At 37.4% G+C, this 16,085-nt stretch overlaps 1 protein-coding gene across 2 annotated transcripts in view; it reads left to right on the top strand.

The window, feature by feature from the left end:
• The window catches only part of KLHL5 (kelch like family member 5), a 127,087-nt gene that overhangs the window by 23,408 nt on the left and 87,594 nt on the right, over positions 1-16,085 (top strand). Inside the window, exon 1 of one of the 2 annotated variants that reach the window (XM_036765513.1) lies at positions 14,723-15,125. The exons of the other annotated variant lie outside the window; for it this stretch is intronic. Within the exon in view, the coding sequence (XP_036621408.1) occupies positions 14,743-15,125 (383 nt within the window). The 5' untranslated portion in view covers positions 14,723-14,742. Of the gene's footprint in view, positions 1-14,722; positions 15,126-16,085 lie in introns of those variants that run through there. 2 annotated transcript variants of the gene reach the window in all.

Below are 16,085 nucleotides of genomic sequence, written 5' to 3'. Positions count from 1 at the left end.
ATTATAGGCTAAAGTTCTTTTGGCACTACTCGAAAGCCTGACTCCTATTTATGATGTATATATACTTCCTTTAAAAGTTAAGAGGTATCAGACATGAAAAGCACCAAATATTATGTTGAGATTGACTTTATCTTGAATGCAAATGACTGTGTTTGGGAGTTATTCTAGAATTTCGGTAGAACAAAAGTCAAAATTGATGCACAGTTAGAATAAAGGATAAAGATGAGAAGATAATTCAGTGGATCTGTGATCTTATTGATTTAGGTGTCCCTTTCAATAGCACACATGACAACCCATCCACTCTTTTTTATCTTGTGTAGTTTCCATGTCTATCCTCACATACATTTTTCATAAGGAGAAAGAGGTGGGAAATCCACCAGATACTTGGAGGTCTTCTAGGGTCTTTGGACAATATATGAATACCAGTATAGCATTTGAACTGTCTAATCTCTTATCCCTTGATCTTGCTATATGATTAGCCCATCTTCTTTTCAAGTCATTCATCTCCAGGAAATCTTTTATGCCTTTTTGTATGAGTCATTGCTGGCAATATACAATGGCCTATTTACAATCACCAGCATATTTCTCCATCACCCTTTGTATGAACCACAATTTTAATTTTTCAAAGATCATGGTATTCTGTGATTCATCACTGAAAGAATAGTGATTAGTATTAAAAGATGGATAGTTGTACCAGAAAATATCTTGGAATGCCCTCAAGTATTTGAATAGAGCCTGCTCTTTCCATAAGAACACTAGTACAATTAAACTAGCTTTAAGCTCTAGCTATAAAACAAGGTAATGAGAAAAAAATGAGAAAACGCATTTGACTCTGATTATCACCATTTTTTTTTCAAAGTAGTATTGCTACCTTCTGTTCATAAATCATAGTCATTTGGGGGCATTACCTGCTTTACCCCCTCCTCACTGAATCCTTCTTTATAATAAAGAAAAAGAGTTAAGCAAAACTAACAACCACAAACTGACTATGATGCCAATATATGCAACATTCTGCCCTGATAATGTGTCTGCTGCTCTAATATTGATTATTTCAATTTTTTGTTACTTTTGCCAACTTGATGGGTGTGAGGTAAACGTCAGAATTGCTTTTATTTTTGATTTCTTACTATTAAGTTATTTATAACATGATTTCATGTGAGTGTTTGCTGTTCTTTTGAAAACTGTTCCTGTTCTTTGACCACTTACTGGGGACTGGCTCTTGGTATTGCATATTTATGTCAATTTCCTATATGTCCTTGGTATCAGATTTTTGTCAGTAATATTTGATGCGAAGATTTTTTCATCACCATTACTTTTCCCCTTTATTCCAGTTGCATTGATTTTGTTCACATAAAAACTTTTTAAACTATTTGTAATAAAAATTGTTTTATATTTTATGATCTCTCTCTTCTCCAGCCATATTTCTGAAATGTACTTCTTAAAATTTTTTACATCATGTGAACTTGTATTTTCTTTTTTTTTTTTTTGCAGGGGGGAAGGCAGGGCAATTGGGGTTAAGTGACTTGCCCAAGGTCACATAGCTAGTAAATGTATCAAGTGTCTGAGGCTGGATTTGAACTCAGGTACTTCTGACTCCAGGGCCAGTGCTCTAATCACTGTGCCACCTAGCTGCCCCATGAACTTGTATTTTCAAGTTGAATATCTATTTGAAGCTTATTGTGGCATATGTTATAAGATTCTGGTCTAAAAGAGCATTCTACAAACTGCTTCCTAAGTTTTCCATTCAGCTCTTTTCAAATAAGGAATCATGCTTTAGTCATTTGTGTTCTTGGGTTCATTAAGTACTAGTCTGTTTTCAATCAATCTTGTTCATCTAGCATGCTTAATCTATTTTTCATCTTTTTAATCAGTAGCAAATAAATTGTATATAAACACATATATGTATTTACTTTAAATGATAGTTTCAGGTCTGATAATACTATACCTTCTTTATACTTTTTCCTCATTATTTCCCTTGAGATTTTAGGCTTTTGTTCCTTCAAATGAGTTTCATTATTATTTTATCTAGTACTATAAAGTGTCCTCTCTGTAATTTGATTGTTGCAGCACTAAGTCTGTAAATTAAGTTAGGTAATAATGTCATTTTTATTGTATCTCTTAGACCAACCATGATCCTTAATTATCTCCAATTACTTGGCTTTATTTCTGTAAAGAACATTTTATAGTTGTACTTATATACCTAAAATATGTCTTGGTACATCCACCCCAGATATTTTATTAATTTTGTAGTTTTTTTATTTAAGTTAATTATTTTTAAACATTCTTTTATAATTTTCAGTCTAGATTCTCTCTCTCCCTCACTCCTTCCTCACCCACTGAGAAGGCAAACAATGTATCAATTATACATGTGAAATGATAGAAAATGTTTCTATATTAGCCATATTGCAAAAAAGCAAACAAAATAAAGAAAATTTGAATGAACTTCAGTTTGCTTTCACAGTTCATCAGTTCTCTCTCTAGAAGTAGATAGCATTTTTTCATCATGAGTCCTTTGAACTTGACTTGGATTGTTGCATTTATCAGAATAGCCAACTTTCACAGTTGATCATCGTTACAACATGGTGTTACTGTGCACAATTCTCACTTCATTTTGCATCAGTTCACAGAGGTCTTGCCATGATTTTCTGAAACCCTCTCCCTTCATCATTTCTTATAGCACAATAGTATTCCATCACAAGAAGCAGGGAGGTGGCTTGGGATAAAATGCTGGACCTGAAGTCAGGAAGACCTGAATTCAAATATAGCTTCAGACAGGGCCCTGAGGTCTGTCCACCTCTTCCCTACCTTTCCAAAGTCCCAGTCCTTTTCCATCTACTCATTCCACTGTAATCTCTGGAATGCCTGCTCTATAATGAACAAAATTCCTTTTATCTTAAACTTTATCCTTTCTTCATATTTATTCCATCCTCTGTACATCTCTTCATCATCTTCCCTCTCCAGTCTTTCCAGTACTGGCTACTGTTTTCCTCAAACTCCCTGACTTTGGTGGGGGAGTGAAATACTCCTTCCTCCCCATTGCCACTTTCAGGTTCTCTGATTCACTAAGCAATCTCTCCTCCTTTGACCCAGGACATTCAGATCCTTGTGACTATCAGTCTCCAGGACATTCTTCTCTCCTCAAAAATTCAGGATCTGACTCAGAGTCTTTTCCTCTTATTTCATGCCCTCATACTAGGGGATTTCAACTTACATATTTGATACTTCTTAAATACCCTAACTTCCATGTTCCTCAATCTACTCAATTTGCATTATCCCAGGTTCTAAATCTTTCACTTTATCTCAGCTACAACATGATCCTGCTATCACTAACAAGTGTTCCACTTTCATGTTCTTGAACTCCAGAACTCCTTTCCCTGATTGTAGTTTTTTATCATTTCATCTTTCCCAGTGTTTTATGATCACTAACCCTATTCTTCATCCTCAATACGACTTCAATTTTCTTTTCCATTCACTTCTTTCCCAGGCAATGCGTCCTGTACTATCCTATCCTTTCCCTATCTCAGACTCTTAATAACTCTACACTATTTTCTATACTCGAATCCCTTTCCCCTTCATCTTGTCATTGATTACAACTTGCAAATTTCCAAAGCTGGATTATGCCCACTATCTGCTTCCTTCACTTCTATTCATGTACTACGTACTGGACCTGGAGTACATTGCAAAACTATGCAGTTTGGCTTTACTACAAATTTTCTATCTAATTTCAAAGTAGCCCTCACTACAAGGCAAAAATTCTTTTCCTTCCTAACTGACTTGCTTTCCCACTCCCTACAATGGCTGTTCCATACCTCATTTCTCCTTAAGCCTCTCATCCTATCCCTACCTCCAGCTGAGTATCTTGACTCATATTTCACTGGAAAAATTGAGGACATTGGCCAAGAACTTTCCCTCCTCCACTCCTCATCTTGCACCATTCAGATATCTCCTACTGTCTTCATTTCTATCTCAGATGAAGAGGTAGGTGGCCCTTTTCCTTACCATAGTCAGTCTCTCCACACGCATGTTCGGTTCTGTCATCATCTGCTTCCCCAGCAGATTGCACCCAACATTGTTCTCACTTTCTTTCTTTTTTATTTTCAATCTCTCCCTTATGGCTTATTCATTGCTCCCTATAAGCAGATTTATGTCTCCCCCATCCTTAAATACCCTCATTAGAACCTAATATCGCCATTAGCTATCATCATATATCTCTTCTCTTTGTAACTGAATTCCTGAAGAAAGCCATTCACACCTGGTACCACCATTTTCTCTCCTCTCACTTTTAGACCCTTTGCTGTCTGCCTTCCGGTCCCATCATTCAACTGAAACTACTTAATTACCAAATCTAATGACCTTTTGTCAGTTCTCATTCTAATTGAATACAGCATTTGGTGCCATTGATCAATTCCTCAATATTCTTTGCTCTGGGTTTTCATGGCACTATTCTCTCCTGGTTCTCCTCCTATGTGTCTAGCTGCTCCTTCTCAGTCTCCTTTGTTGGATCTTCATCCATGTTGGGCCTGCTAACTGGGTATTCATTCCCTCAATACTCTGTCCTGGACCCTGAATTTTTTTATCTCTAAACTATCACTTTGAGATCCTATCAGCTCTTATGAGTTCATTTACAATCACTGTGCAGAAGATTCCCAGTATGTATTTACATAGCCCTAGTCTTTCTCCTGAGCTCCAATCCCACAAATTTAGTTACATGTAACAACATGCCTGGAAATGTATGATAGGCATCTCAAACTCAATTTGTCTAAAACAACTTATCTTTTCCTAAAAACCCTGCATCTTCTCAAGTTCCTTATTACTGTCAAGGGCACTATTATCTTCGTAGTCGCCCAGGCTTTCAACCTCAGTGTCATTCCAGACTTTCCCCTCTTGTTCATCCCATAGACATCCAATCTGTCACCATATCTTGTCATTATTGTTACCTTCACAAGATTTATCTCACCTCTCCTTTCTCTACACTCAATAATCACTGCTCCTTCAGGCCCCTATCACCACTTGTGACTGAATTTTCATGGTGGCCTTCTAACTGGTCTCCTGGCTTCCCATCTTTGCTCATTCTGGTCCATCCTGCACTCAGCTGCTAAGGGTGTATCTAATTCTGTTACTCTCCTGCTGAGGGAGCTAGTGTGGGTCTCCAGTACTTCAAAGATCAAATATAAACTCCTTTGGCATTTAAATCTCTTTATAACTCTGCCCATTCCTACCTTTCTAGTCTTATCATACTTTACTCTCCCCCACAACTTTACATTCCAGCAGCACTGGCCTAATTCGTTTTAGTTCTTTGAATATAGCTCTCCATCTCCCTACGCTGCACCTTTGGACTATAACTGTCTTTAGTTGTCCCTGCCTAAAATACTCTGTCCCGTCACCTCCCCTTTTGATTTCTCTGGTTTCCTTCCTAATTCAGCTCAGATCCTACTTATTCCAGAAGGCCTTTCCTAGTCCTCCCAGCTGCTAATACCTTCCCCTCTCATATTTTCCTTCCATTTTCTCTGTATATATCTTATATATACATATATGTGGTTGTTTACGTATTGTCTCCCCTATTAGATCATAAGCTTCTGGAGGGCAGGGACTATTTTTGCCTTAGCATAGCACCTGATATATAAGTTAAAGAGACTTGCAGCTTAACTTTCAAGATAGTGTAACAGAGAAGTACTTTAAAATATGGGGAAAAAATCATGAACAGTACTATCATTCTAAAAATGTCTGCTGAGATAATATTAGCAATGTCAATTGGACTAGAACTGGCCTCTAACCTGTGGGTGGCTGGAGCCCCACAAAGCAGGCTAGAGACAGAGGAGTCAGGAATCAAATAGAAGTTTAATTTCAAAGTAAGGAAAACAGCTTGTAAGCAGGGACCATGTGCAGGAGCCCCATCCCTAGTGGGGTATGGTGGCCCCAGGCAATGTAGGGAGACCTCAGTACTTATCCCTATGGCTATGCAGTGAGCTCTAGCCCTGACTATGAGGGGTAACAGTAATAATGTGACAAGTTTGATTCATAGCAGGGTTTCATGACTAGAAACAATTTTGGGATTTTGCTGTGGCTGAGGTCATCCAGAGTGTGAGTGCAAAGGATTGTTGATATGCCAAGCTCAGGGTACAACCTGCTTTCTGGGCCTTAGCTCTGGAAAACAGGGTATCTCTTAATATCTTGACAGCAACTACCACCTCCTATGTCTACATTGTTTTCATCTCCCTAAAATTGTAAGGTATAAAATTATTGTGTTATAATTGTATCTTGTTCTGGTCCCCCTGGCCATCCCTTACCCTTCTAGTCAGTGACTTGCCAGGGTCACACAGCTAATAAATGTCTGAGGCTGGATTTGAATTCATGAAGACTAATCTTTCTGACTTTAGGACTGGCACTCTATCCACTGTGCCACCTAGCTGCCCAATACTTGTACTACCTACCCAAAATTATTATAGGGAAGGTTGAATAAGTTGATGAATGTAAAAGTGCTTTTTAGCCCTATATCGATGTTAGCTATTAACTTTGTGCTGCTCTAATCGCGTCGTCACAAGGAAGGAAGAAGACAAGCTTTTCTTAAGCATTTATGTAATAGGTATTGTAGTAAAGCATTACAAATATCTTATTTAATTCTCACAGTAATCCTGGGATGTAGGTACTATTGTTACTCTCATTTTACAATTGAGGAAACTGAGGCTGATAGGGGTTAAGTGACTTGCCCAGGGTCACACAGCTAGTAAGTGTCTGAAGCCAGATGAGAATCCAGGTCTTCCTGACTCTGGGCCTATCATCTGTCCACTGCATCACAGCTGCCTCACTCAGTCCTTTCCTTTTCCTGAAAGTGTTCAGTTCTCCAAAGACTCCTATTTCCTCAGCTAGGTTTTAGGTAGAAAAGTCTACAGTTAATCTTCAACAACTTCTGGGGTAACGTTTCTCAAAAATGGCACAAAAGTGAAAAAATGCAAATGTTAATATATTGAAACTATGGGAAATAGGGGGTTAGATTCCTGTGACTTCCAAAAATTCATCTTTCACTAGAGATTGCTGAAAATACACTTTTTGAATACAATTCTTTATAACAAAACATTAATTCTGATAACATGCACTTTTCTTAGCACTGTAACTGTGAAATAATAATTTTAATGCAGTACACGAACTAAAATTGATGACATGAAAAACATTCTTTCTCACTAGCAATTGCCTAGAATTTTGTGACCTTTTGTGGTAATATTTCAATTAAAAAAACATTGGTTTCAGACAATATCCACTTTTCATAATACATGAAGTCTATAGTACCATAAATACTCTCCTCCTTTTTGCAGATATAACAAATCATTGATTCATTAACACCAGACTCACAGCCTGACACCCACTGCAGGCAATCAGGCATGAAGTTTATTTAACACTTGTTTTCTCACCAAGCCACATCACTGACTTTGCACACTTGGACTTAGAGCCCAAAGGACTTGCACTGTGCTTTGGGGGCATAATTATAAAAGTTGAGTTTTAAAGGCAATGAAAATATTCCATGGATACACAGTGGTACCCTTCACAAGGGTAGGTTGAATAAGACTAGTGAAGAGCCTAGTAGGACACCAGCTACTTCACAAACTTGTGCTCATTTTTCTTTCTGCCGCACATAGCCATGCAAATGTGTGCAGATGCCAATGCAAAAGTGAAAATGAGGTTACTAATAAAATCACAGGAATGCTTGAAGATGCAAAAGTTAAATACATGAATGTTGAGGATTGACTGCAATTAATTTATACCAAGGTGTGAGGGAGAGTTGTCCACTTAATTCTTTCAGAGGTACTAGCACTTTTAAAAAGGAAATCCATGTATCCAAATGAATCTCTCATTGATGAAGTTTCATTTAGCACGACAAAGTTAATTGAAGATTTTCAGGTGTTGTGAGAGAGCTATTTGGGGAGAGCAGAGCTACTCCAAAATATAGGTGCTTGGTAGTCTGTCTCTGAGACCAGATCTTTTCAGCTGTTCTTGATTTTATAGCCTTTTCCCTTTTACCATTTCTCAAGAACGTTGAGTCTCCAATAGCTCCAAGTTTTTCCAGAAATTCTACCCTCCTTTTCTACCTCTCACTACTATTTCCAGCCTATACGGGTGTCATTGGGATCACAGTTGAATTTTCCAGATCTCCATTGGTGGAGTGGAAGAGTAAGGGAGAGAGAGAGAGATGAGCGTAAGAGTTCTAGGGCATTGGTAGCTCTTGAGACTGGGTTCCAAAGGGCAAGACCAGAAGCTAAGGGGATCCAGAGAGGGGTTAATATTGCATGATTGGTCTTTAGACATCATATAGCCTGTGACCAGACATGTACTCCAGTCCTTTCCATCTTGATATTATCTGTTAGAGTTTGTATTCCATCAGCACAACTTTCAAAAACGCAGGGTCACTACTACAACAAGATGAGGCATGATAACAGGACTTTATTGTGACCATAGAAAGGGGAGAGGGAGGGTCACATGATCAGCAAGCCTAAAACTAAGATTGCTTTCTCCAAACCATATTAGCTTCTAACTGCTCCACCCTTGCCCCAAAAGTGACTCTGCACCAGGTAGAGTAGTTACAGTTAGATGCTGTTAAGAGGTCCCCTCAACTTGTTTTTTTAGTTGCCATTTTTTCCAGGAACACTGGATCCAGAGCATTCAGGAGGCCCTGAATGTGTCAAGGACAAAGCCCCTCCCCCTCAGCTGTTGTTTGTACTACAAGCTGGATTGTCTCTATATCCTTGGGAGGCAATATAGGTACCATTAAGTCTAGTGTCAGGCTGGGGGAAATGCTTGTGCAGCTGGAGTCCTTTGCAGATCAGCAGACCTTCCTATCTTCATAGTCTAGCAGTTCCTAAGGGAAAAGAATATGGCTTTTGCCATTGCCATGCTCCTCCCCTTTGGGAGGAGTTACTGAACCTTTCCCTTCCCATGCCATGCCCCTTCCTATTTTCTCCTTTTTTTGTACTGTCATAAATATGCAAACTTCTATAAGATCTGTGAACTTATTAGTTCCACAGGCATGTTCATTTCTCTTGTAATAAATCTGGTTTTCAAATAAGTCTTATGACATGATTGCCTGTTGACAATACACAGGAGTAAGAAGACAGAAACCCAGCACAATAAATTTTTTATGAATTAACACTAGCAAACTTGAGTACTTAAAGTACTTGTTCAGTGTCCACCTTCCTACAAACACCAGCCTCTTTGTGCCTCCTAGAGGAGAACAAATTAACTCAGAGGTTTGTACAGGGGCCTGTCATGGGATCTCCACTGTTGGAATGACTGTCCAATCATCCCTGCCCTCCTCTTCATCCCACAAGAAGTAGCAATTATTGATTCTGCCCAGCCATGTCTACGTAAAGTAGAGGAGATGTTTGACAGTCTGAAAATGTTACCTTTTGATTGGGGTACCACCTTAGCTTGGCACCACCCACCTAAGACCTCAGTGATTATCAGAACATACTCACCTTATTCTCCTGGCACACTACAGGAACTGAGAGATTCTGAATTGGAAAAAAAAAACAGCTCTAAAATTTAGAGCTGAAAGACTTACGGCATCATCTAAATGCAAACACAAAAGAATAGATGTATTTTGGAGTACCACATGGTATCTTTACAAAAAGAGGAATTACAAATAAATCTAGAAAAGTAGAAGCACTAACCAAATCCTTTACTCACTATTGTGTAATAACAAAAATAGTAATTAGTACAGAAAACATAAAACAAAAAGTTCAGATCCAAATGGAGACTTCATGGCATCATGAATAATAAGTAGATCAAAAAACAAATCATAGATCAGTAGTTATGTCAAAAATAATGAGTAGACAACATACCAAATTGGGGGGGGTATAGCTAAAGCCCATCCTCAGTTAAAACATCTTATCTCTGAGAACATGCATTAATGAAAAAATGAATAAACTAAAAATTAAGTTTTAAATATTAGAAAAAATTTCCACATTAGCCATATTCGGGGGGGGGGGGAGGAGTAAGAAAATATAAAGAAAAAATATGCTTCAATCTGCACTGTGACCATCAGTTCTGTATGTGGGGATGGATAATATTTTTCATCATTAGTCCTTTGGAGTTCTGGTGGATCATTGTATTGAGCAGAATAAGTCTTTCACAGTTTCATATCTTTATGAAATTGCTTTTAACTGTATGCATTGTTCTGTTGGTTCTGCTCACTTCACTCTAAATCAGTTCATATAAATCTTCCCATCTTTTTTTCAGAAATCATCTCCATCATTTCTCACAGCATGATAGTATGGAAAACAGTTGGACAGCAATTAGGTTTAGATAAAAAAATTTTACACCATAGACCACAATAAGCTCAAAATGGATCTATGACCTGAGTGTTAAAGGTCATACAGTTTTTAAAAATGGAGGGTACCAATCAGGCATCTTTCACAGTTATGGCTAGAATGTTAGTTCTTAACAAGACATAAACAAAAATAATATAATAGAGGTGGTCACGAAAGATAAAATAGGCCATTTTTATTTCATGAAATTGAAAAGGTTTTGCATGAAAAAAATGAAAATAGGTGAAAAGGGGAAATAGTCAATTGGGGAAAAACATCTTTCATTCAACTATCTCTGGTAAGGGTCTGATGTGTTTGTGCATGTCTCATGTGTATGTGTGATATGTATAACTATCAGCAAAACATAGGAACAAAAACATTTACCCAATAGTAGGAAAGTAACCAAAGAATATGAAAATCACTTCTCAAAAGAATCACAGTCACACGAGAACAACTACTAACAACCACATGAAAGTTTGTTCCAAGTCATTAATAATGAGAGAGATGCAAATCAGAACATCTCTGAGGTTTTATCTCATACTCAGCAGATTGGCAAAGATGACAAAAGAATGGAACTAGTCAATGTCAAAGACATTGGGGAAAGATGGGCACAATAATGCTTTGTTAGAGCTATGAACTGAGTCAGCCATTCTGGAAAGCAATATGGAATTATACTAAAAAAAATGTGACAAAAATGTCTGTGTCCACTGCTAGGCATATATCCCAAGGAGGTCATATAGGGGCCAAAATATTGTTTAGTAGCAGACAACTATAAGCAAAGTAGATACCTCTCTATTAGAAAATAGTTAAAGTGTGGTATGTAAGTACAATGAAAGATGTACTTACTAAGCTGTAAGTAATAACATGACAGATGCAGAAAAGCATAGTAAGACATAAACTGATGCAAAATGAAGTAAGCAACCGCCAGTAAATCTGACAGTCTAAGTGAAATGGATGAATATTACAAAAATATAAATTGGCCAGATTAACAGAAGAAGAAATAGAATAAACAACCCTATCTTAGAAAAAGAAATTGAATAAGCCATAAATTAGCTTCCTAAGAAAAAATTTTAGGACCAGATGGATTTAAAAGTGAATTCTACCAAACATTTAAGGAACAATTAATTCCAATGTTTATATATAAACTGTTTGAAAAAATAGATGAAGAAGGAATCCTACCAAATTTCTTTTATGACACAAATATGGTTTTGATACCTAAACCAGGGAGAGCAAAAACGGAAAGAAAACTATAGGCCAATTTCCATAATGTATATTGATGCAAAAATTTTAAATAAAATACTAGCAAAGAGATTTCAGCAATATTTCACAAAGATTATACAAAAACCAGACAAGATACAACATTCGTTTCTATGAAAAAAACAAGAGAAAGCATAGCAATAAATGGAGCTTTTCTTAAAAAATTAGTAGCTCTCTAAAACCAAGAGCAAGCATTCTCTGTAATGGAGATAAACTAAAAGCCTTTATAGTAAGATCAGGGGTGGCGCAAGGATGTCCATTATCATCATCATTATTGAATATTGTATTAGAAATGCTAACTATAGCAATAAGACAAGAAAAAGAAATTGAAGGAATAAGAATAAATAATGAAGAAACAAGATTATCACTCTTTGCAGATGATATGATCATATTATTAGAGAAACCTATAAAAATCAACTAAAAGGACTAACTGAAACAATTTACAACCTTAGCAAAATTTCAGGATATAAAATAAACTCACATAAATCATCTTGGAGTCAGGAGAACCAATTGTGATGGGTCACTTCTGTTATCCAGACATCTACTAGAGCACTCTTTCTGCCAAAAGACAAGTAAATATTAATTGTTGATTCGGCTTAATAATAATTTCACCTTTCAAAAGACAGAGGAAGTGACTAGGGGAATTACTATTCTGAACTTTGTTCTAATGAATAGGGAGGAGCTAATTAGTTGCTGGAGTAGAAACAATGTCTTATGGGACAAAGTTAAGTGGAGGTACCTCTTATACATGAACTTTTCAGGGAGTCTAGCCACAAAAGGGAGGAGAGACATGGGATGATAGGTAGTAGAGATGGGCAGATCAAGTAAGGTTTTTTTAGGACTGGGGGAGAAACATGGGTATGTTTATAGAAAGTAGGGAAGCAACCAATAAATAGAGAGAAAGTGAAGATTTACTAGTAAGAGAATAGGGATGTTAGAGGGGAATTCTGTTGGAGCAGATCATTTATGCATTTAGAGGGTTTTGCCTTGGCAAGGAAAAAGGCCACCTCTTCAGGTGAGGGAGGAATGAAAGAAGATAAAGTAGTGGAAGGCATCTGAGTCATGTGGGGGAGCAAGAGGGGATAGAGAACTCTCAGTGAATGGCCTCAATTATTGCAGTGAAATAGAAGGCAAGATTCCCAGGTTAACAAATATGAAATGAGGGATCAGTAGAAGGGGGATCCCACCTGTATATGCTCAGGCTTTCCTGTCCTTCACAGCCATAAATTCGAAGATGTAACAGTCCCTTCTCCCATAAGAATTCCGTTGTTTCTACTTTCACATAAGAAGAAACTTCCTAAGAAATAAAACTATTTTAAAAATACACTAGGTTGTTTCAGGACATCATGGCTTCCTTTTTGCTAAAGGATTTGTTGATCTCATCAGCTCCCATGATTCAGTTATCTCTATGCATGTGATTCACAGATCTATATATCCAGCCCTATTCTTTCTCCTGAGCTCCAGTCCTGTATCACCAACTGCTTTTTGGCCTCTCAAATTCAGTATGTCCAAAACAGAATTCATTACCTTTCCCTTCCAAACCCTCCTCTGTTCAGAACTTTCATGTTACAATCAAGACCACCATCTTAACTAAGCGTACAACTTGGTGTCAATATCTAATCTGTTGCCAAGTCTTGTCTCTACCTTTGCATCTTTTATATTCATCTCCATCTCCCCCCTCCCTCACACATACTACCTTCACCCTGGTGCAGGGCCTCCTCACCTCACACATGAGTGAAAATCTTACCACGTGTCATACGCACACATACACACACACAATCAATACATTCCAGTGGCTCCCTGTTACCTGCTGTTCAGTCATTTTAGTTGTATCCAACTCTCTGTGATCCCATTTGGGGTTTTCTTAGAGTAGTTTGCCATTTCCCTCTGCAGCTCATTTTACAGATGAGGAAACTGAGGCAAACAAGGTTAAGTGACTTGCCAGGGTCACACAGCTAGGAAGTGTCTGAGGCCAGATTTGAACTCAGGAAGATGAGTCTTCCCAACTTCAGGCCCAGCACTTTATGCACTGATCCACCTGATATAAAATAATCTGTGTTTGACTTTTAAAGCCCTTTCCCACCAAGCTCCTTCATACCTTTCCAGTATGAGTTAACCTAGGATCCAGAGACTCTAGCAGTCTTGGTACATGACACTCCACCTCCTAATTCAGTGTCTTCATTGGCTGTCCCATGCTTTAGGATGCTCCGCTTCCTGCCTCCCCTGGCTTTTTTCAAGGCAACTCAAATCCCAGCTTTGGTGAGAGACCTTTCCTAGTTCCATCTCCCCCATTCCCCAGTCCTCATTCTTTACCCCTTTTGCTAGGGCCTTCCTTTGCGTTACCTCCTGTATACACTCTATGTCTTATATGTACATGAATGTTTGCATGTTGTCTCCTCCGTTAGAATGGGAGCTTCTTGAGGACAAGAATTGTGTTTTTGCCATGGTATCTCCAGTGCTTAGCACGGTGCCTGGCACATATTTTGTGCTTAATAAATGCTGCTTGTTATTGTTGATGATGATGATGATTTTTTAAAAACAAGTCACAACCTTTATGGGCCTCAGTTTCTTTGTCTGTAAAGTAAAGGCATTAGACTAGATCTCCAAGGTACCCGCCAGCTTTAAATTTTATTATCTGGAAGTATTTGGAAATACTATGTCTTTATATAAGATATTTGTCAGTGTAAAGGAAATTACTGTCAAATAAATTTCCTGTGTCAGCAATAAAAGAGTTAACAGGGTAAGCTGTAGAGATTGAGATACATCATAGGAATTGTGCTCTCTGTCTCTGTGGTTTAAGAAAGGGAGCTGGTATTCTGCATTTGAAAGGACTTTAATGAATGCTGTCAGTGTTTGTGGAAGCTAATGGTCAGTACTGAAAGGGAGAGTAATAGAAAATTCTCTGGCTATTTCTATATAGGCTAAGGAGAGTTTTCTTTGACTGACTGAGACTGCCCTACCTTCTCTCTCTTTCTCTTCTTTTTTCATTATCCTTTGTTCTTTGTAGCCTGACATAGTGTTATGAAAGTGAATTCCAATTCATGTGTGAATGAAATTTGTTTTCCTCCAGAGTTGCTTGCAGTAGACAGCAGAGCATGTTCTTTTCTTGTCTTGGTTGGATGCACAAATCTTCTTTTATGTGCAGTGCTTCTTGTCCTGTTGCCTAGACGATCACTTGCTTTTTCTGAGGATGTCTGGTTCTCGTAAAGAGTTTGATGTGAAGCAGATTTTAAAAATCAGATGGAGATGGTTTGGCCATCAGGCATCATCTCCTAATTCTACCATTGACAGCCAGCAGGGAGATTTCTGGAATCGAGGACAAACCGGAACAAATGGTGATAGAAAGTTTTTAGATCCATGTAGCCTACAGTTACCATTGGCTTCAATTGGTTACCGAAGGTCCAGCCAACTAGATTTTCAGAATTCACCTTCTTGGCCAATGGCATCTACCTCTGAAGTCCCTGCGTTTGAGTTTACAACTGAAGATTGTGAAGGTGCACATTGGCTTGATAGACCAGAAGTAGATGATGGAACTAGTGAAGAAGAAAATGAATCTGACACCAGTTCATGCAGGTTAATTATTATTTTCTTATGTTAGAAGTTGGTATTTGTTTACTAGTGTTTTAAAATACTTTGGTATTTACTATATGTACTATACATATATATATATGTTTATAAAAAAATCAGAAATCCTGTATTGACAAAAACATGTAGCTTTTTGATAGGACAAATGAATATGGCATTAAAAATGTGTATTTCCCTATAAAATTGTAAGGGAAGCAGACAGTATATTCATTTATTTAATAATTTCATTTTTAGATTCATTTATTTTTTTAATAATTTGTATGTACATCATGCATGTTTTGAAACGTCTTTATATATTCCATATAACTCATATCCATAATTAACATAGATTTGTCAGTGCCTTGAATTTTATAAAAGAATTTTTACATATAGATGCTTTAAGTTTGAACCATCCTATTACATTCTATAATCATAAGAAAGCTATGGTCAGTTTTTAATTTCTATGAAAATGAAAGGTTAGAGATGTCATTTTTATTAGGATTATAATTCTCAATAACAGTCTCATTCTGTAAAGCTCTCTTTGTCCTCTATGTGTAGCTCCATAGAGATGATACAGAATATAGTAACATGTCTCTTTCCAAGATGACAGCTACTAATTCATGGTACATTTATTTTCAATGCAATTTGCAGCTGATTATTGAGTGGAATGTAATATATTCTTTTAGGAGTATTTAAGGGAATATTAGGAAGGTAACTGTTATCAGATGTTGGAAAGGGAACAAGAAAGGGGGAAAGGAACCAAAAAAGGGGTTAAAAGGGAAATGAAAGGGGAAGGAGGAGAGAAGGGATGGGGGTCAGAGTCTTTCTGTTCCTTTCATTCGCTCTCTAAGATCCTGGTTGTGCCTTCGAAATGTTTTTCTTAAAGTCATCCATTAAAACTACTTACGTAATTAACTAAAAGATTAAGATATATCTCTGATGCACCTTAATTCAAAAATTCCTTTTTGG

The sequence above is a fragment of the Trichosurus vulpecula genome, chromosome 6, assembly GCF_011100635.1.
Source record: "Trichosurus vulpecula isolate mTriVul1 chromosome 6, mTriVul1.pri, whole genome shotgun sequence".
In the NCBI taxonomy this organism is placed as follows: Eukaryota; Metazoa; Chordata; class Mammalia; order Diprotodontia; family Phalangeridae; genus Trichosurus; species Trichosurus vulpecula.
This window is presented reverse-complemented; position numbering and strand designations above follow the sequence as displayed.